The sequence below is a fragment of the Natator depressus genome, chromosome 7, assembly GCF_965152275.1.
Source record: "Natator depressus isolate rNatDep1 chromosome 7, rNatDep2.hap1, whole genome shotgun sequence".
Classification (NCBI taxonomy): Eukaryota; Metazoa; Chordata; order Testudines; family Cheloniidae; genus Natator; species Natator depressus.
This window is the reverse complement of record NC_134240.1, coordinates 75,546,658-75,570,013: the sequence shown is the minus strand read 5'-3', so window position 1 is coordinate 75,570,013 and position 23,356 is coordinate 75,546,658. Positions and strand designations below refer to the sequence as shown.

Below are 23,356 nucleotides of genomic sequence, written 5' to 3'. Positions count from 1 at the left end.
TTTCAGTATATATCTTCAGCTTTTGCTAGAGTCAGGATCCACATTCTAATGCCTTGAATGTTTACTGCAACATACTGTTTCTGGACTTGACTTTTGGTTGTATTAAGTATAAATTTTCTTAACTATTAATCTAGAATCTCAATTCAAAAGCACTTTTTAAAATTAAAAAATAACTGTCTGTATTAAAGATTCTGTCACACAAATACAAAGGAAAGGCTTATTAGTTCTTCCTTCAGTTTTTTTACTTTCTTTAACTGATGGTAGAGATTTATTTTCATTTTTAAAAAAGTCATGATTTGAATACAATAGTCTTTTCATTAGCAGTAACAAATTTTGTACTCTGCTTTGATGAAAAAACTTGTGCATGGATCAAAAACTTGCATTTGGAAGGTAAACTATTTCATGAAGCACTTCAATATCTAATTTTGCTTTGGTATCTGAATTAATTTATTAATAATGACAATTCACTTGTCTTAGAGGAAGGGTGCACTGTATATAAGGGCTAAAGCACAGGTCTGAGATTCAAGAGATTTGGATTCAATTTCTGACTCAGCCATAAATATGCAGAATGGCTGTGAGCAAATCATAATCTCTGTTCCTCAGTTTTCCCATTTGTAAAATGAGAAAATTTATTTCCACATCAGGTGTGGTGGTAGTACAGGTGAGTCGCATCATACGCGCATTTAATTTACGCGAATTCAACTATATGTGCTCGACAAAAAAAGAAAAATAACAAGATACCTGTAAATAGTGCGGGCGATTCCTCCCACCATTCCACTCAATGAGTGTATGCCCCGGAGTGAGCGTGAGATGAGAGAAGTGAATCTGCTGTTCCCTCAGTCAGTCTCAGTTCCTGCATGCCTCTCTTAGTGTGAGCATCTCGAACTGAGTGTGATTCTAGTGTTTAAAGATACTGTACATATTTTTCATACAACATGAAATTTTCATACAACATGCCCCTAAACGCAAGCCAACTACTTCATCTGGTGCTCAACTGAAGAAACAGTGATCTGTTCCAACGCTGGAGGAAAAACTGGCTGTGTTGAACTTATTGAGAGACGGTATGTTGGTCTCCAACATGGCGCGTAAATATGGCCACAGCGAATCTAGCATCCGTGCCATCAAGATTCGAGAGAGAGAAATTCGTCAAGCCGTGGCATCAAGTGCTCCAAAAACTGCTAAGGTGACAAGCCAGGTGCGTGATAAGACTTTAGTGAAGACTGAAAAGGCATTAAACTTATGGCTGGAAGACATGAACCGTAAATGTGTGCCTATCAATGGCAACACGTTGCAAGAAAAGGCTCTTAGCCTCTATGTGCTGTTCAAACCTCCCGCTGAAGAAGGATAGCCTTCTGATGAGAAGGAATTCAAAGCCAGCCAAGGTTGGCTTAACAGTTTTAGGAACCGCTTCAACTTCAAAAACATGCAGACTACTGGTGAAACTGCATCTGCAATGAAGAGGCAGCAAAAGCCTACCCTGAACAATTAAAGAAAATCATAGAAGAAAAGGGCTATCTTCCGGATCAAGTTTTTAATGCTGACGAGACTGGCCTCTTCTGGGGGGGAAAAAAAAATGCCCAACTGCACTTACACTTCCAAATCAGAAAGACAAACCCCTGGCTTCAAAACAGCTAAAGACTGTGTGACTGTGTTGTTTTGTGGCAGTGCGGCTCGGCATTTAATAAAGCCTGGCTTGCTCTACAGGGCTGCAAATCTCTGTGCCCTAAAAGGCAAGAACAAAAATCTCCTGCCTGCATTCTGGCAATCAAATAAAAAGGCTTGGGTGACGGCAGCATTATTTCTGGATTGTTTCCACAAGTGTTTCATTCTGGAGGTCAAGCGGTACCTTGAAGAGAAAGGACTTGACTTTAAAGTGTTGCTGATCGTAGACAATGCTCCTGGCCACCCTGTGGCACTCCGGTTTGCGTATAACGACGTTGAAGTAGTCTTTCTCCCCCCCAATACCACCTCCAGCCTCTTGACCAAGGAGTGATTTGCTGTTTGAAGGCCACGTACACGAGGCTTACATTCTCACGGATACATAGCGCTATGGATGCTGATCCCAATCTTAGTGTGATGGAGAGTTGGAAGTCCTTCAACATTGCCAACTGCATCACTTATATTAAATAGGCAATGGATGCAATCAAGCCTGAAACAGCCAACGCATGTGGGCGAAAACTGTGGAAAGAATGTGTGAATGATTTTAAGGATTTCCCAACCATTGACAAAGAAGTGAAACGCATTGTTCAGGTGGCCAGGCAAGTGGGTGGTGATGGGTTCGTCGACATCTTTGAGGAAGAAATTGAAGAATTAATTGAGAGCCATAGAGAAACATTAACTAACGAAGACTTAAAGGAACTGATAAAATCATCTACAGAAGACGAAGATGATGACGACGAACAGGAAGAGCCGCAAGTTGGAATCTTCATAAATTTGCTGAAGTGTTCCAAGGAGCGAAATACTGGAATGATTTAATTTCTGAATATGATCCCTCTATGGAATGAAGCCTCAAAATCACAAGTAGTATTACAGACGATTTGAGACCATATCAAGAAATGTTTGAGCAGCTCAAGAGACAACAGCGACAGTTGCTGATCACCATGTTTTTCAAGGGAAAACAACCAGCAGCAGATGAGCCTATGCAATCAACTTCTCAAGCTGAACCAGAGCCAACCACTTCGTCTACAACTAGCTCTCCATCACCCAAGCTCTCCGTCACCTGGATCGACATCAAGCCCTGATGACCCCTGTAATTACCCCTCTGTAATTAAAAATACAGTACTGTAAAATTATATTTTGCATATATACTCTTTATTATACTGTACATTACTGTATACATTATACATTTATACATATTACTGTACAGGGATGTATACACAAAACCATGTACAGTATACTGTATTTTATGGGCGATTTAAGGGATTTTCAAGGGTAATTTGACTATACGTGATTTTCGCCTTACGTGCTGACTTTAGAACCTAATCCCCACGTAAGATGCGACTCCACTGTATCTGGTTGGTTTGAGATCAACAGATGGAAAGTGGTATAGAAGGGCAAAGTATTAAAGCCTAAGTACATTTCATTACTGTTTTCTCTTCAGAGCTACTGAACTTCGATGTCTTCACAGTTACAACTGTGCCTGTTGAACTTGCAATGCATTCTCATCCAGAACTGACTACTGTCCAGCTTCTTTTGGGATATTTTGATGTGTTGGATTTTTCCTATTTTCTGGTAGCTCATACTTGAATCAGTAATGGTTACTAGTCTTTTAATAGCCATTTGATAACTGAGAAACTCTATGTATCCTAGTTTCTGCTGGTATTAGAATTTGGTTCTATAACAGTTATCTAAAAATAGAGAAACCACTTTTCTTCATTGCTCTCTGCGTTTACCTGTGGTGCACACAACTTTCCTGTCATGTCAAGCAAACATAAACCTCTGTAGTGTCAACTTTTGTTGTTTAATTCTCCACTTTAAATTTTTTTTTAAAATTACCCATAAAAATAATTGTATATACAGTAGATGTGTAAGCAGTGAATACATTGTCAATTAAAATTACTGTGACATATGCAATGAGTGGTGTCTCTGCTAGGACCTATCCTTTCACTTGCTGGCCACATTGCCTCTCTGTGGTATGGGAAAAGACAAAGCAACCCAAACTTGGGAATGAGAGGTTCTGTGAAGAAGGGGTCCATGTAGGGAGAAAAGGCAATGCACACTTAAGGCAGTTTACGTACCTTTATTGATGTGGTTCCATGATCTCCATTTACTTTGACGCTATTCACTCTTTGTTTTAATGAATCTATGGTTTTCCCCCCCACATTTAGCAATAGACTGAATATGAAACTTTCCAGAATAAAAATCTTACACAGTAAAGTCAATTCCCATCTTTTTCACCAAACAATTTTCTTCCTCAGCTAAGACGAGAGAAGATTGACCTTGAAAATACATTGGAACAAGAACAAGAAGCACTAGTGAATCGTCTCTGGAAGAGGATGGATAAACTTGAAGCAGAGAAACGGTTTGTCTTGTCATGTGTTCATTATTATAGATACACCATTTAATACTTCATTTTTCAGTCGCAACAGGCTTGTTTGATCTGCCAAAGGCATAGAAGTTACAACATTTCAAAAGTTACTTGTTTACAAGAGACAATGTATCACATACTTGGCTGCTTAAATTTCCTAAAAAGTAGTAGTACAAGAAACAAGGGAACTGGGAAACCAGGGAGGAACTTGCAAACTTGCTCTTACTATTTGCTGATAGGCTGATTTTAATGCTATTTTAAAAGGTGACCTGCAAAGAAAACAACTGGGCTTGTACCCTTTCTTTGCTGCTTTATCTTGTATAAAGAAGTCTTGAAAGTGTTTTGTTTTTTTCTTTTCTGCTTGTTTATCCCATAAGAAAGTCAGGTCCCTTGTAGCCTGGAAGACTGACTTAAGGATGAGTGAAATTGTGACATCACAAGAATGGAGAGAGAACTGAGTAATTTGGGAGAAGATATTTTTCATCTTTTTTTTTTTTTTTAAACTTTGTTTTGTCTTTTAATAGCTTTTTAATTTCAGTGACGACTCTTTAACCAAAGGCTCTCTTAAAATAATGTTATACAATCTTTCCCTGCTGTAAGGGTATTACAGCTCACATTTAATATTCTTGAGACCTCCCAGAGGTTCTTCAGCAAAAGTAGGGACACTCAGGTTTGACATTCCTGATATATTCATGATTAAAAAAAAATTCAAAAAATCTTTTAGACCCTCATAATACATCACAGAAAATCAAAAAAGGGCATAAGTTTATAAGCTCTTAGGGCCAGGGACTCTTCTGTTACACAGCTGTACAGCATCCACCTCAATGAGGCCTTTGATTCTTGATTGGGCCTCTGGGAAGTTCTGCAATACAAGTAGTAATGAATAAGCCCAGGGTTTAAAAATACCACTGAAAGTAGTTTACATTTGTCCTTATAGTTCTGTCTTGAATGGTAGCCCGCTTAATGGGAAATGCTCTAAAAAACCATATCTCTCATACCAGTGTCAAAAGCTCTATGAAGAATGGGCCCCTATCTAGGGCTTATGCTGTCTTATCCCTGTGTTCAGCTTCAGCTGCATAGTTTCCTGTTTGACTTTGACCAGTGTGTGTCTAATAGAGAACAATTTCATATTTTCATGCTGGCAGATTCCTCTCTACCTTGACTTCAAGAACCTTTATGTAGCACATCATTCTGTTGCAGAGCTCACTTTATACGAAAAGCATATGGTGCCTGAAACCCTAATAATTAAGACAGATTCCAGTTATTTAAATTTAGGCTTCCTGTAATTTGAAACCCTAGCTATAGAAATATGATGTGAAATACTTTTCTGTGCAGGGATACTAAATAGAATACCTATTTTGGAAGCTGTGTCTAGTTTACTTTTCTCCAACAAACACAGTCTGTGAATGCATATATTCAGTAGATCAATAGTGCCGGGAAAAAGTGTTAATGTACACTTTATGAATGTTGCTGTGCTCTGATCTCTTATCTTTGAGGAAAGAGTTCTTTATCAAATAGCACAAATATAAATGTACCACAAGAGTTGGCCTTGAATTTGCTGAGAAGTTACTTAAGAGAATTAGGAGGGGATTAATATAAATCCAAAGTAGTTAAATGTGTAGTACATAAAATTAATAATGGAACAAGGCTATAAATGTTTTATATCTTGTTTCTGCCCCTGTAAATTCAGTTTCCCTTTTAACTCTCTCTATTTTGACGGTTACTTAAATGAAATACTTCTTGAAATTTGGGTATACAGTGGGTATAGTTGAGGCTTTCATGAAGCTGTTTCACTGAGGTGTACAAAAACTATTCATTTTCAAAATAGTATGCATTTACTATTAGAAACACTTTGACAGTACCAGCATCTGAACACTTAAATTTCAAAAGAGCGAACAGGTGGCATTTGACAAAATAAACTTTACATTCATTAATAAAACTTAAGCATACTATTAAAACATAATTGGAGCAAGTGGGTACACCTATTACAATGTTACTATTTCTAAGTATATGCATCTTATCTTTCAGAAATACAATTAATATCGAGATTATTTTTAATACAGAATTTTGCAGGAGAAGTTAGACCAGCCAGTCTCTGCTCCACCATCACCCCGAGACATATCAATGGAAATAGATTCCCCAGAAAATATGATGCGACATATCAGATTTTTAAAGAATGAAGTAGAGAGGTTAAAGAAACAACTAAGAGCTGCACAGTTACAACGTAAGTAAACTTTCTTTGGCTATAAATGGAGTCTGTAGCTAACAATTTACTGAAGTGAACCTAAAGGAATTTCTACATATTTTTAATTTAGTTGGTGCTGAAATTTATTAGCTGTTTGAACTGCACCAACCTTGAGAGCAGAGAAGATACTCTTCACTTTCTGTTCTCATCCATTTAAAATTTAAAGGTAGATGACAAAACTTAATATTCAGATTGAAGTTTGACTAGGCCATTGTGATTAAATCCTTTACTGTTGTGAAAAATGTTGTTTGATCTTGTACTACGAATAGTCAGTCCTCTACTTTGCATTTCATTTGAAAGATAGGAATTCCAGCAACACAGCTGCTCCAACACCATGCTGGAGCATAAGCTCTGAAGGGAAAGGTGTTACCTGTACCTTCCTGTGGTCTACAGAATACAACATTTTAACTTTGTCCCTCCATTATAAATCTTACGAAGTTCTCATTTTTAAATTCATCAGTGCTAACAACTTTGTGTAAGATGTTGACTCTAGTAGCTAGAGTAAGGCGCACAGTCTCTCAGTTGGTATATAATTTCTTTTGGTAATTGGATTGACAGTCATCTCCCTCCCACCGTATGCTAGTCTTGGCAGACTAACTGGAGTATTGCTACCCAGTTTTTGGAGCAATAACGTTTTGCAGAGATAATGGCCTTCTTTACAGACAGATGAGTGCTCTTGGACAGAGGCTTTGTGTACAGGTTTGTGATATTAGTCGTGCATGCCACATAAAGAAGATAAGGAGTGTTAGTCTTGCCAAACTCTCCAATATAGCCTTCACTTACAGAACTTCACAGTGAAAACAAGGCCTTTAATACTGAATACTTCATGTGCAAATGCTAGGGTGATTAAATTAAACTTGAAGCACTCTTCATTATTTTGCTGTTTCTTTCCTTATTGTATCTTTGATTTACAGTAAAATTTTCAAAAACACCTACGTTCTTATTCGAGTGATTGCTCATGTCCATTCCGACAGGTGTGCGCACATCGTGTGCATGATCGTCAGAAGGTTTTTTCCCTAGCGGTACCTGTTGGGTTGGCTGTGGAGCCCCCTGGAGTGGTGCCTTCATGGCTGTGTATATAGGTCCCTGCCGATCCGCCGCTTGCTCAGTTCCTTCTGACTGCCAGTGACAGTCGTTGGAGCAGCTCAGTCTCTTGCATTCGCAAATGCCTACCTAGTGGTTCCCTTTTCTTACTTGTAAATAGCTTCATAGAGTTGTAGTTACAGTAGTTTGTAGTTTCATAGTAAGCTAAGCTCGCTTTGCGGGGTCCCGCCCCCCTCTAGTTTTCCCCAGACACCAGTGGATGCCTCAGTCACAGGGGTTTAAGTCATGCAAGAGGTGTGGGAAACCTGTCCCCAGAGGCGATCCGCACACTGCTTATCTTTAGTGCCTGGGAGAAGGTCATCAGACAGACAAGTGCTCAATTTGCAGGAGCTTTAGACCCAGGATTAAGAGGGAGCCTATTGTTTGAAGCTCCTCCTCATGGAGTTGGGAACTGCGGCCAATGGGAGCTGCGGGGGCAGTGCCCGTGGGTGGAGGCAGCACGTGGAGCTAGGAGCTGAGGGAGGGGAGTTCCTGTCATCCTCCCGGGGAGTGCCCCCCCGGTAAACACCATCCCATACCCTAATCCCCAGCCGTGAGGCCCCTACACCCAAACTCCTGCTGCTGGGGAGTGGGGAGGCCCGAGACTGCACAAGTAGCAACCGGTATGCCTGGCCCAGGAGCTGCCCGAGCTGCTCAGGAGCCTTAAACATAAGTAATCATTATGAATGCCAAAAAATCCAGATATTTTCAGAATCAAGATGTGCACCGTAAACCTGGTCACCTCTTAAAATTAAAGGGCAATTCAAAATATGATGTATCATACCCACAAAGTGGAAGTCTTCGTCATATGTTCCTTTTTACTAAAATAGAGCATCCCAAAATATTTTATAGTCTATCTTACACTTAGCTTTGATCATTTTTATTCAATCATTGAAGATAATCAGCGATGCTAGCACACTTAACTAACATTAGCTGACTTAGTTTAAAAACACAAACTTAAATGCCCACTTACTTAAATGCAGCTATTTGAAGTAAAGACTAACTCACTAGGTGACGTTTAATATTGACGGACATCCTGCTGGTTAATCTCCAGGATTAAATCTCTCTAATTGAAGGCATGCTGGGGAATAGTCATGAAACAGCAGTTTAATAAAAGTTGTTTAAATGTTTGTTTTCTCCAGAGTATGGCTGTGTACTGATCTTTGTCTTCCACCTGTTCTATAATTCTAAGGAAAATCATCGTGGGGAGTAGTAATTTGCAGTGGTTTTTAGAGAAGGAAACCCTTTACACCTATTTCTGTCATTATATTTGATTGATCAGTGTACACTGTATTCTACAAATTTTGAATATCCTAATTTTAAATTAAACATTAAAATGAATATAGTAAATCTTAAAAATTGATAAAATATTTGAAAAGAAAATAAGCCTTGCTCTGAAATTTTAGATCCTTCCATTTGTAGAATGTAAGTCCGTATAAATATGAAATTTCGATTTTACAGTGAGGCAAATCTCTGTTCATGTTTCTTCCTACAGGTCTGATTTGGTTAATGATATTTTTCAGCTTTCAGTATTTTTCAAATCTGTTCAGTTGAGAGGAAAAAAAAGGGGTGGGGGGTAAAAGGACCAAGCAAGCTTAATTTCATAGTTCACCAAATAGCCATCAGTTAGTAACTAATTTTGATCACTACCAACTTTAAAACAGACTTTGAACTAGTGATTTAGAGATGAAAGACTATTGAATTAACAATTGCCTGAGCCATCCTCTCTTGCAACATTTGAAATGTTTGGGTAAAGAAAGTTACATTCAAAATACTTGCATATACATTAAACTGAGTTTAATCAAGAGCTATCAAATTTGGAATTTCAGATTCAGAGAAGATGGCACAATATTTAGAGGAGGAACGTCATATGAGAGAAGAGAATTTAAGGCTCCAAAGAAAACTGCAGAGGGAGATGGAGCGAAGGGAAGCTCTATGCAGACAACTGTCAGAAAGTGAATCCAGCTTAGAAATGGATGACGAAAGGTTTGTGGTCTCAAACATTAAGATCTGTGTCCTCTGTATGTATAAATACTAAAATAACAACACCCAGCCTCTTATATTGATATTTCTACCTATCAACTCTGAAAGTGAGCTCATCTACAATAATGCAAAGAATTTCAAAAGAATATATTCTAAGCATATCCTTTTTAGGAGTGTGATTTAATTCTTGCAGGGCTGGTTTAGGTTTACCGTGAGCCAGAGAATAGTTATACTTGAAGATTGGGGAGAGCTTTTACAACCAACATATGCATATAGATTTAAATAATATAAATATGTAAACTTGAGAGACAGACTAATTACATGGTAACTTTGTTCTGGACATAAATTCACAAATGAAGGGTTTTCCTGAGTCGAGCAGCCTACAGCACCCTTAACCTATGCAAACTGTAATTTGTAAGATGTATAATGTTGCAAGTTCTAGTGTTCTTCCAATCCCAAGAGGACCATATATGCAACATTAGATACCAAAAGTGGGATTAGGCACCCTGAGAACTCTTAATCGAGATGTTCTTGCTGTACTGGGCATAGTACCGGAATTACAAGATCCTGGGGGTGTTTTCCTATTAAAAAAAAAAGTTGCATGACTTGCATGGACATTACAGGTGGCCGGTTTTTGTGTCTTAAATAGAAACAGTTGATCTCTTACTGCAGTCTTGCATCATAATGTCGTGGCAGAACCTTAAAGCTTGTCCTAAAACATCTTTCCTTCAAAGGCTAATACTTCGGTTTCTTCCTGGGCTCTACCTTATGCCAGTATTGATATAGTTTTATTGCACTGTTTCACATTATACTAGCTGTATGAGGGCACCTGAAATAGGGTCATTTATAAATTGGAATTCTACTAATCCTGAAAGAAGTTCTTCCTAGGGAGTTTGTATATTCTGGTATTAAAAATAACTAACCTGAGCTTTCACATAACTTATAATAAAACAAAACATTAGATATTTTGTTTCAAAGACTAGATTAGAAGATTAAAGGCAATATTTGCATTTTTTTTTTTTCCTGGCAGATTCAGCAAGTAACATCTAGCAGTAGCACGAAGTGTATCACCGTTGTGATTCAATTAGCTTTTTCTAAAAGACAACCTAAATTAAACATACACTTCAGTAATGTCTGCAATTGTTTGCATCTACTTTTCCATTATCCCTGTTTTATGGGTTAATATCTCAGTTTAAATAAAAAAGTGGCATACCATTTCAGCTTAGATGTGATTTTTATATGGAAAAGATTAAATACTGTAGCACTTCTAGTTGGTCAAAATCCAAATTTAGATTAGCAGTTCTTTGTCCATTGTTTGGCCAAAAAGCATATAATATTTCAAAGTTAAACTTTTGCTTAATTAAGTGCTCACTAATTTTAGTACTCATAGTAACAAAAATCTGAAAAGGGTACATGCAAAAATGTTGACTAAATTTACATTCTCCTCTAAAACACTTTATTGCACCACTGATGATGATGCATAGACAAGACAAGGTCCCTGACTTGGATGAGGCCAATTTCAGTTGAAAATTAAGCCAGTATTTGAACTCAAGTCTTCAGAAGTGAAAGGTTAATGTTAACCCAGGCACCGCCGAACTATTCAAAAGTGGCTGGTTCTACGCTAACTTGATATGTATATTTTAGAATGTGAGATTAATGCTGTGGAGAATCATTTAAAACGTATCGGGGTTTGAAAAAATTAATCTAATTGTTCTTTACCTTGTTCTGTTAGATATTTTAATGAGATGTCTGCACAAGGATTAAGACCTCGCACTGTGTCCAGTCCAATCCCATATACACCTTCACCAAGTTCTAGCAGACCTATATCACCTGGTAAATATATAATCCTATATAAACCAGTTTCTGGTGAACTTTTGTATGCATCACGTAAAAATGTGCCATAGTATTATATTTGCTTAAATAGCCTATTAAAGCTTACCTGGAAAAAAGTAAATCAAATGAAAGAGTAATTTTGCCTTAAAACTTTTTCAAGTACTTGAATATTTTTACATATTTTGATTAGAACAAATTTTGGTATAATGCAGCATGTTTTTTAGAATGTCCAGACTACACCGTAATTGTCCATTAAAGGTCAATTATTCAGTGGTTAGCATCGGAAGTTGTATTTTTCTAAAAGTGTGAGTACACACATTCTCTTACGGGTTGTGCAGTTTCAGTATCTTCCTGGAGTTATGGGGTTATACTAATAAGGCTACTAATGCACTCTGAACAAGAACATCTTTGAGGGATTCACTAATCTAGAACATATTGAATAAGTTTGGCTCTCCCCTAAATGAGATCTCTTTCCATTTCTCTTTTAATAGAATAGTATAAGAGTTGATTAGGAATGTACATGTACAGATCTCTGCCAGTCAAAACAATTGGTATAACAAATTAGGATTTCTAATCTTTCTAATACTGATATTCAAGAATTATAACCAAAAAAAGCTAATTAAAAATGTTCTGAGTTGTATATTGTTCTGGCTGAGACCCTCTCCTCTAATTTCAGAGGATAGTGGATGAATTGCCACTGAATTTAGATACTTTGATTCTTACATTTTAACCCAAAAACTAATAATTATTTACTCTTAATTTTATATTCTGTTTAAAGCATTTATATTTGGGCATGAGGGGTCCTGAAAGGTGCATTGAAAGGTGCAAGTTATGGCTATTTCATGTTGATCAAGAATTCTTTAGTATATAATGAGACAAATTCTGCATGGCCTAGTCTCAAGTTGACCCATGGAGCTCAGTGGGACCATTAATGTGACTAGGGTAAGAGGAATTTGGTCTACAATGGGGCATTAGTGTGAAATGGGACACAAACACATTAATATGTAGGTCTACTAGAATACATAGGACTTGTCTAAATTCTGGGGTTTAATGCCACTTTTTAAAAATGTTTCCAAACGCTTCTGTTCCATACTGGTGAAATTATAAGTAAACATTAAAGCTAACTTTATTCAAATGACATGATACCAAGTTAGAAATATGCAATGTGATTTTGGGCTTGTTTTCTGATTCTTAATGGTCCAGGTTTCTTGCATCTCAGTGGTTTTAAACACATTACCAGGAAAATGGTAGGTGTTTCACTTCTTGGTGTATAACTTGATATATATTATGATTCTGAAAATGAATTACAGAAGCATAATTATGTTGGAACAACCAGCTTCGTGCGTTCATACATGTTCATGATAATCTATCGTCTTTCATTGTGGAATGTAGTTACAATCTTCTGTAGGGGCTGAGTTTGGGGGGTGGGAGCAAAGAACTTTATTATGTGTAACACTCGGCCTCAGACATGTTTCTTGCGCATGACACGGTCACGTGTTGCTCCTACCCAGGGACTGCTGGTGGGTGAGGATGCTGGTGCTACTGCCACCAGGGAATGGTAGTGGCCAGGCTACTCATACCAGAACTTTCCTTATTCTGACCTGTGCCTTTTGGTGCTGTTCGGAAGACCTATCCTAGCCTGGCAGCAAAACCCCCTTGCTCCCATAGCTCAGCTCCACTGCTCTACCATAGTCATATTGGCTATAGCAGCACTCGCTGCACCTGACAGACTTGTCATAGACTCTCTCAGAAGCAGTAGATCTCTGACTATTCCTTCACCTAAACTCAGAGTGGTGGTGCAGATTTGCTTTCCTGGTGCAACATTCCCACATCAGAACTGTGATACTACTGATAAATCTATTAACTGCCCCTATCGAAGGGACCTTGAGTGTCCCAGCAGCAGGGAATGTTGCAACACAATGGTAAAGTTAACTATAAAACAAAACTAAAATCCTTTAACTGGTGTTTAGTTCCAGTGGAGCTACCTGGTTTAATAAAGTATGTTTTATGTAGAAATACTCCAGACTGTCATTTTGATGATTCACTTATCCTACTGTCCTTCCCATCTTGTAAATTAAACTAATATTCCAAAATACTGTAAAGCTTCAAACCTGAAAAATATATGCAGCATATTTTTAAATGGACTAACGAGGTGGGGAATCTGACATAATCAACTCAGGGTGTATGAAATATAATATAATGGGAGATGAAGCAAACAGTGGAGAGAACTTCATGTCACAGGCACTGTAATAAGACACAAAACCAAATGTATCCAACTCCAAAGATATCTGGTCATATAAAACATCTGTATGTCTTGGAGTGATTCCTTTAGAAAATGATGTAATTGAATTTGTGGAAAAGTAGTTTGAAACTATCTAATGCCATAAATTCATGGATTTGCACCTTAATCCATCACACTTAATGAGTGAGATTCTCACTCCTTCTCTTTTATGTTGGGTAATGGGGCCAGAATGGTGTACAGAAGCTTTAAAATCTCCAGCTCCAGCTGAGAGAGAATTTCTCTGGTGCAGGACCAGAGGAAGTAGCCACAGACTGACTTCTGAGAATCTCTTTGTAAGTTGAGGTGTGTCAGGGCTGCGGGACACAGCACTGCAATTTAAATTTGGTCCCCAAAGCAGTCCAAAATCAAGAGGACACAAAGGTGGTTTAAAGCCAGCTTTGCCCCTCACTTCACTTCTTGGACATACAGCCTGAAATGTCACCCAGGGAGACTGATTTTAGAATGAAGCTGAACTGTGCTAGTACTCAACAAGAAGTAGAAGTGGGTGGCAACCTAGGCAGCAGTGACCATGAGATGGTTGAGTTCAGGATCCTCACAAAAGGAAGAAAGGAGAGTAGCAAAATACAGACCCTGGACTTTAGAAAAGCAGACTTAGACTCCCTTAGGGAACTGATGGGCAGGATCCCCTGGGAAGCTAATACGAGTGGGCAAAGAGTCCAGGAGAGCTGGCTGTGTTTTAAAGAAGCCTTGTTAAGGGCGCAGGAAGAAACCATCCTGAAGTGCAGAAAGAATAGCAAATATGGCAGGCGACCAGCTTGGCTTAACAGTGAAATCTTCGGTGAGTTTAAACTCAAAAAGGAAGCTTACAAGAAGTGGAAATTTGGACAGATGACTGGGGAGGAGTATAAAAATATTGCTAGAGCATGCAGGGGTGTAATCAAAAAGGCCAAGGCACGATTGGAGTTGCAGCTAGCAAGGGATGTGAAGGGTAACAAGAAGGGTTTCTACAGGTATCTTTAGCAACAAGAAGGTGGTCAGGGAAAGTGTGGGACCCTTACTGAATGGGGGAGGCAACATAGTGACAGATGATGTGGAAAAAGCTGAAGTACTCAGTGCTTTTTTTGCCTCAGTCTTCACAGACAAGATCAGCTCCCAGACTGCTGCAGTGGGCAAATCAGTATGGGGAGGAGGTGAGTGATCAAAGAACAGGTTAAGGACTATTTAGAAAAGCTGGACATGCACAAGTCCATGGGTCCAGATCTAATGCATCCAAGGGTGCTGAGGGAGTTTGCTGATGTGATTGCAGTCATTATCTTTGAAAATTCGTGGCGATCAGGGGAGGTCCCAGACAATTGGAAAAAGGCCAATATAGTGCTCATATTTTAAAAAGGGAAGAAAGAGAACCTGGGGACCTACAGATCGGTCAGCCTCACTTCAGTCCCCAGCAAAATCATGGAGCAGGTCCTCAAGGAATCCATTTTGAAGCACTTGGAGAGGAAGATGATCGGGAACAGTCAACATGGATTCACCGAGGCCAAGTCATGCCTAACCAACCTGATTGCCTTCTATGATGAGATAACTGGCTCTGTGGATATGGGGAAAGTGGTGGATGTGATATATCTTGACTTTAGCAAAGCTTTTGATACGGTCTCCGACAGTGTTCTTGCCAGCAAGTTAAAAAGGTATGGATTGGATGAATGGACTATAAGGGGGATAGAAAGCTGGATAGATTGTCGGGCTCAACGGGTAGTAATCAACTGCTCGATTTTTAGTTGGCAGCTGGTATCAGGCAGAGTACCCCAAGAGTTGGTCCTGGGGCTGGTTTTGTTCAACATCTTTATTAATGATCTGGATGATGGGCTTAATTGCACCCTCAGCAAGTTCTCAGATGACACTAAACTGGGGGGGAAGTAGATACGCTGGAGGGTAGGATAGGGTCCAGAGTGACCTACACAAATTAGAGGATTGGGCCAAAAGAAATCTGATGAGGTTCAACAAGGACCAGTGCAGAATCCTGCACTTAGGAAGGAAGAATCCCATGCACTGCTACAGGCTGGGGACCAACTGGCTGAGCAGCAGTTCTGCAGAAAAGAACCTGGGGATTACAGTGGACGAGAAGCTGGATATGAGTCAGCAGTGTGCCCTCGTTGCCAAGAAGGCCAACGGCATAATGGGCTGTATTAGTAGGAGCATTGCCAGCAGATTGAGGGAAGTGATTATTCCCTTCTATTCGGCACTGGTGAGGCCACACCTGGAGTATTGCGTCCAGTTTTGGTCCCCACACTACAGAAGGGATGTGGACAAATTGGAGAGAGTCCAGTGGAGGGCAACAAAAATGATTAGGGGGCTGGGGCACGTAATTTATGAGGAGAGGCTGAGGGAACTGGGGTTATTTAGTCTGCAGAAGAGAAGAGTGACGGGGGATTTGATAGCAGCTTTCAACTACCTGAAGGGGGGTTTCAAAGAGGATGGAGCTAGGCTATTCTCAGTGGTGGCAGATGACAGAACAAGAAGCAATGGTCTCAAGTTACAGTGGGGGAGGTCTAGGTTGGATATTAGGAAACTATTTCACTAGAAGGGTGGTGAAGCACTGGAATGGGTTACCTTGGGAGGTGGTAGAATCTCCATCCTTAGAGGTTCTTAAGGCCCGGCTTGACAAAGCTTTGGCTGGGATGATTTAGTTAGTGTTGGTCCTGCTTTGAGCAGGGGATTGGACTAGGTGACCTCCTGAGGTCTCTTCCAACCCTAATATTCTATGATAATACTTTAAAAAAAAAAAAGTTAGGTGCAAATTATTTATTCTGTCAGATCAGTAAATGGAATATTAAGCAGGAAATATCAACTCTTACTCATAAATCACTTAAACTAATCTAATCAGGAATAATTCTGCTGAAGTTATAGGAGTTGCCACTGATGTGCAACTGGCAAGAGATCAGAATTGCTCTTAGTTAAGACATCCAAGGTAATTATAATGCTGGTTTCCCTGTGCAGCTCTACTGGTTACCTGAAGCTTGATTTTTTTTTTTCTTCAAATTTTCTTATCAAACACTAGTACAAAAGTAAACATAGTCAGCTAAGGATAAACCAGATGCTGGTCTATAATACTCAGTAGTGCTGGATTCTGTTAATAGTGGCAAAAACATGTGGAGCCTGTTAAATTCAAACAGACTTAATTGTTTCAGTTGGAGTGGATTCTTCATGCTGTTATACAAATGTAATGGACAGTTAGAAGTTTTTGTCAGATGCCTGTTTTTTTTTTTAAAGTGGTTGGCTTCTAATACCAAACAGTTGAGAACAGTTGTTGCATATCCAACAGATATGTCTGTCTGGAAGCAATAGGGAGAGTTAAAGATTTTAGGAGATCTCTGTTTTGAGAAGTGCGTTTTTCATAAGGTTTAAGGTCTGAACCTCAGAAGCACTGAGCAACTGCAGTTCCCATTAATTCAGTTAGTCTAGGTACAAAGCACTTTTGAAAATCAGACACCTAATATTTAGCTAGAAGTAACATTTATTTAAATTTCTTGGGGTTTATTTAAACTCAGAAAACAAGACCTTTGGGAAATTTGTTAACCAACGTATTTTAACTGACACCTAGCGTATGCATGGCAAGTCCTGTTTAAAAGTACATTAGCAGTCAGTCAACCATAAGGTAGTCACTTTAACATGACTTACCCCATCTGCACTAGGTAAAAAGTCATGTTTTAAGGCATGTTACTTAATATGTTTTCAAACACAGCATATTTTCCTAATCTAGACAAACCCTTAGGAAAAATATTAAAAGTAATGACCTTCTTTTTTCAAAGCAGTGGATATTTTTTCTGGGTTCCTGTCTTAAATGTACAATTATCAGTTTCTTAACCTTGTCTTTGTTTTAAAATAAACTTTGTACTGTCTTAAATGTACAATTATCAGTTTCTTAACCTTGTCTTTGTTTTAAAATAAACTTTGTACTTACTATTATTTGCAGTAGGAATGTTAATGTCTCTCTTGCTTTAATAATATTAGGTCTATCATATGCAAGTCACACAGTTGGTTTTACACCGCCAACTTCACTGACTAGAGCCGGAATGTCTTATTACAACTCCCCAGGCCTTCATGTGCAACATATGGGACCGTCCCATGGAATTACAGTGAGTATTAAAAACTAGTAAATTTTCTTTTGAATTAAAATGTTAGTTATTTGTCTTTAGCCCATTTTTAAAAATGCAAACGTTTGATTTTGTTTCCTTGCTCTAAGATGTCTGTTGCCTTCTTCAGTCCTGATTACCTCTCTACATTGAGAAATTGATTCTTAGTAGAAAATCTTTTCTTTCTGCAAGAGAGTGAAACATGTTGTCCCCTTAAAGACAGTAATAGGTTTCACCCTATGGATCTGCAGGCAAGGTGTGAGACGTGATGTTCTAACCTACCCCCCGTGTCGCAGGAAGTAAATACGTTACTTTCATTTTTCTCCTAGTCTCCACCACATCTGACGGATGAGTCATCTGAGGTTGCTCCAAGCTCAGGTTTTCTTCAAGATGACACACAATGCTACCACCGTGTCACTGTAACAGGCAGCTAATTATTATTTACTTTTTTGTTTTCCAGTGAGAATAGCAATATATTAAACATTTGTTAGGATATTACACAACATCTTTCACCTGGAATCATTTTTTATTTCTATTGAGTTTAATGTACTTAACTCAATCAAGTTTTTTCTAGGGCTGTTGATTAATCGCAGTTAACTCATGTGATTAACTAAAAAAAAATTAATCGTGATAAAAAAATTAATCTCAGTTTTAATTCCACTGTTAAATAGAATACCAATTAAAATTTATTAAATATTTTGAGTGTTTTTCTATATTTTCATATATATTGAAATCAAAGTGTATTATTTTTGCTTACAAATATTTGCACTGTAAAAATGATGAACAAAATAAATAGTATTTTTCAGTTCCTCATACAAGTACTGTAGTGCAGTCTCTTTGTCATGAAAGTGCAACTTACAAATGTAGATTTTTTTTGTTTGTTTTTGTTTTGGGTACATAACTGCATTCAAATATAAAACAATGTACAATTTTAGATCCTGCAAATCCACTCAGTCCTACTTCTTGTTTAGCCAATCGCTCAGACAGACAAGTTTGTTTACATTTACATGCTGCCCTCTTCTTATTTACAATGTCACCAGAAAGTGAGAACAGGCATTTTTATGGCACTTTTATAGCCGGCACTGCAAGGTATTTACGTACCAGATATGCTAAACATTCGTATGCCCATTCATGCTTCTGCCACCATTCCAGAGGACATGCTTCCATGCTGATGACGCTCATTGAAAAAATAAGCGTTAATTAAATTTATGACTGAACGTCTTGAGGGGAGAATTGTATGTCCCCTGCTCTGTTTTTACCCACATTCTGCCACATATTTTCTGTTATAACAGTCTTGGATGATGACCCAGCACATGTTGTTCATTTTAAGAACGCTTTCACTGCAGATTTCACAAAACGCAAAGAAGGTACCAAGGTGAGATTTCAGAAGATAGCTACAGCACTTAACCCAAGGTTTAAGAATCTGAAGTGCTTTCCAAAATCTGAGAGGGACCAGGTGTGGAGCTTGCTTTCAGAAGCCTTAAAAGAGCAACACTCCGATGCGGAAACTGCGGAAACTACAGAACCCGAACCACCAAAAAAGAAAATGAACCATCTGCTGGTGGCATCTGACTCGAATAATGAAAATGAACATGCGTCGGTCTGCACTGCTTTGGATGGTTATTGAGCAGAGCCCGTCATCAGCATGGACACAGGTCTTCTGGAATGGTGGTTGAAGCGTGAAGGGACGTGAATCTTTAGCACATATGGCACATAAATACCTTGCAATGCTGGCTAGAAAAGTGCCATGCGAAGGCCTGTTCTCGCTTTCAGGTGACATTGTAAACAAGAAGCGGGTAGCATTATCTTCTGCAAATATAAACAAACTTGTTTGTCTGAGCAATTGGCTAAACAAGAAGTAGGACTGAGTAGACTTGCAGGATCTAAAATTGTACATTGTTTTATTTTTCAACGTAGTTATTTTTTGTACATAATTCTACATTTGTAAGTTCAACTTTCATGATACAGACTGCACTACAGTACTTGTATTAGGTGAATTGAAAAATACTATTTTTGTTTTTTACAATGTAAATACTTATAATCAAAAATAAATATTAAGTGAGTACTGTACACTCTGTATTCTGTGTTGTATTTGAAATCAGTATATTTGAAAATGTAGAAAACATCCAAAAATATTTAAATAAATGGTATTCTGTTATTGTTTAACAGTGTGATTTAATCATGATTTTTTTAATCGTGCGATTAATCAGAATTAATTTTTTTAGTCGCTTGACAGCCCAAATACTCATTGAGTTTATAAAGCAAACAAAACTGAAACATTAGCACTTTTGGCAAGATAGCTTATGGCTGATGTATCAAACAGGAAGTGCTATTCAGTATATTCTGAATAAGTACATCAGTATGCAAACTATCTTCTGCAAAGTGTTTCTTTATGCCAGTGTCCTCTGATACAAAACCTTGTTTCAGTAGATTTTTATAGAAAGGCACAAATATAGCAGTAGATTTGTCAAACCTTTTCTAAAAAAAACTTCTTATGACAGAAATCTATCTGGAGTATAATTACACTAGAATATGCTAAAATGTGGACTTTCGTAGGTTAACTGTTAATATTAATTTCCACAATCGTTAAGGCCTACAACCATACCACATGTAGCTCTGACCTCATAGGTGGAGGTCCAATGGATAGGGTACCAGAGTAGGAGACAACTTGGGTTCTGTTCCTAGCTCTGCAGCTGACTCTGAGCTAGTTGCATAACTTCTTTGTGCCTCTGAAAAAATGGGGACTAATAATGTCTACCCACTTTGAGAGAGACTGATTTTAAAAAAGGTATTAAATGTTTATTACTATTATCTTTATACCATAAGCTAATCAGGATCAAGCTGTGGCAGTACTTGGAGGGAAGACTTCCAAGACAAAAAGCTGGATGCTGCAGGAAATGGTGTTGATTAATAGGCACATGGCTCTCTGCCTTTAGCGTCTACTGAACCCAGGTTCCACCTTGGTATTAGAGGTTCACTCATGCTAGAGGTGCTTTACAAGCAGAAGCCCAGACCAATTAGTTTTCAGAAGTCCCATGGCCTTTTTCTCATAGTGTTAGTCAAATTTGTTGTTTACATTTATACTGCAAAGTAGGTGTCCTGGCCAAATTCTAATTTGGAGAATTTTATGCCTACCTAAAAGGCACTTCAGTTGGAAAAGCAACCTTCTTAATAAACAATCAAGTTGCTAAGCTGTATATCTGTTGTAGAATTGTTTCCTGGTTTCTTTCCCAAAGGGTGGCTATTTTTTCTTGCTTGGTTATGTCAGGGGGAGGGGCATTTTGGAGTTATTAAGGATCTGACTTAATATACAGTTGTTACTGTTGCTATTTGCTTCATAGCTGCTGCAGTTTTGAAGATATTTTGGTTTTTCTTACGTTTTTATATTGCTAATTTTACAATCTTGCTTCCTCTACTCTGAAAAAATATCAAAATGGGTGTCAGATCTTCTTGCTTTGAAGAATGTTCACATCTTACTGTACTTGAGAAAGGGCATGCTGAAGACTATTACAAATCTGCAGTTTCTTTGGAGACAGTTCTGTTAGCCACTGTTTATTTGCAGAGCCCAAAGGGATGTACTCACCATTTTTATAATGCTTGCCTCATAAAGAACAGCTTGATTTGTGCTTCCATATGACTTCATTTTCAGATACAATCTTTTTACAGTCATTTGGAATTTTCCTATGCCAGTTTAGGTATGCACTATCACTTTTTAACTCCACATGCTGATAATGTTAAGTCGTGCTTATTAGCACCTGCTGCTATGTTGTGGTCAAGCATAGATAGTTATTGTATCTGAGCTTCCTCTATTCTTCTTTCTAGGTACCTATTTGCCATTAAGTGTTTTCAGGACTGCACTTAGGAAGGAATAATCAATTGCACAAATACAATATGAGAAAAGCTTGCTTAGGCAGGAATAGTGCAGACAAGGATCAGGGGTTTTTAGTGGATCACAAGCTAAACATGGGCCAACAGTGTAACGCTGTTGCAAAAAAAGCGAACATCGTTCTGGGATGTATTAGCAAAAGTGTTGTAAGCAAGTAATTCAGCACTCAGGCCTCAACTGGAGAATTATTCCCAGGTCTGGGAACCACACTTCAGAAAAGATGTGGACAAGTTGGAGAAAGTCCAGAGGAGAGCAACAAAAATGATTAAAGGTCTAGAAAATGTGACCTATGAGGAAGGATAGAAAAAATTGGGTTTGTTTAGTCTGGAGAAGAGAAGACTGAGGGAGAACATAAGAGTCTTCAGTTACATAAAAGGTTGCTATAAAGAGGAGGGTGATAAGTTGTTCTCCTTAACCACTGAGGCCAGGACAAGAAGCAATGGGCTTAAATTGCAGCAAGGGAAGCTTAGGTTGGACATTGAGAAAAACTTTCTACCATTCAGGGTCGTTAAGCACTGAAACAAATTACCTAGGGATGTTGGGGAATCTCCATCATCAGAGGTTTTTTAAGAACAGGTTACACAGTCATCGGATAGCGATGATCTAGATAATGCTTGGTCCTGCCTCAGTGCAGGGGACTGGACTAGATGCCCTATTGCGATACCTTCTCGTCCTACATTTCTATTTCTGTTTTATTTCTCCGCTACTGGCTTAGAGGAGTGGGCATTTTTTTATCTCAAAAATGGTTCCAGTGTGCTATGCTAGTTCATTTCAAAGTTACGTCAAATTCAGAATTTGTCTTGATAACTATTTACCTAAAGCTGTATTGTGATCCTTTTTAATATTTTGGACTTGATCCTTCCATTTAATTTGGTATTTTGAATTTTGCCTTTAAACAATGTGTTAATGATGAGTCTGTGAGAGGACTTCTTGATATCAGCAAAAGCGTCTTAAAAACGTATACATGTTCAACATGATTTCAATATTTGTTCTGCAGAGGCCTTCACCACGAAGAAGTAACAGCCCTGACAAATTTAAACGTCCCACTCCTCCTCCTTCTCCAAACACGCAGACCCCAGTCCAGCCTCCACCTCCACCTCCACCACCACCTGTGCAGCCTACAGTCCAATCAACAGCATCGCAGTCAGCCACTTTTCAGCATTCAGTGCATCCCTCCTCTCAGCCTTAGTGCATGTGCTCAGCAGTCTGTATTCAGAGTTGGACTCATAACATGGAGCGGTTTACTAAACGCCAAAGGCTTACCTGGCATATTTGGATTTGACTTACTTGCACTGAGGTTATATAGGCTTCACTGTTAATTGTGTTGTAAACATTTGTCTAAAAATGCAGCCAGTGTTGTGGGTCTACAACACTAACTTAACAAAATTTTCCATCAGTGTTTACTTGAACTACATGTATGTCCATTCTCTGGCTGGAACATTTGCTACTCTCTTTGGTAATACGGCATTATGTCGTTTTGCTTGGCTCCAAAGCTTCATTTTCCTGGCTTTTAGGTTTGTAAAATTAAAGGGATATCTTTTTATATTCTTTTCATGACAATTTGCATAAAATTACAGGCATGATGGGATATATTATAAATTCCTAAATATTAACAGTGTTTACCAAGCATACGGTAAATCAGCACTACATTTCAGTAATCTGAAGATACAGCTTTTAGTGCAAAAGTGAAAGTCAGACACGTTAATCAGTGCCCTAGACTATACTCTATTGTATCACCTAATAAATAAGCTTAATACAGGTTCAGTAGTCAACACACATGACACATTAATACTTTTTCCTGTTTTAAAAAATAAAACCAAAACCTCAAATGTATGGTGCAGTCTGAAGTTAAATGTGGGGAATCTAACTTGTCAAAGTATATGGAATGTACAAGTCATGACCTTAAGATTTGATTGTCTAATTTATCATT

At 38.3% G+C, this 23,356-nt stretch overlaps 1 protein-coding gene across 1 annotated transcript in view; it reads left to right on the top strand.

Annotated features, from left to right (window-relative positions):
* The window catches only part of CCDC6 (coiled-coil domain containing 6), a 71,250-nt gene extending 48,499 nt beyond the window's left edge, over positions 1-22,751 (top strand). Inside the window, exons 4-9 of the mRNA XM_074958827.1 lie at positions 3,918-4,021; positions 6,091-6,251; positions 9,185-9,341; positions 11,071-11,171; positions 17,419-17,543; positions 22,424-22,751. Coding sequence (XP_074814928.1) covers positions 3,918-4,021; positions 6,091-6,251; positions 9,185-9,341; positions 11,071-11,171; positions 17,419-17,543; positions 22,424-22,615 — 840 coding nt within the window. The 3' untranslated portion in view covers positions 22,616-22,751. The remainder of the gene's footprint in view (positions 1-3,917; positions 4,022-6,090; positions 6,252-9,184; positions 9,342-11,070; positions 11,172-17,418; positions 17,544-22,423) is intronic.
* The last annotated feature ends 605 nt before the right edge of the window (positions 22,752-23,356 follow it).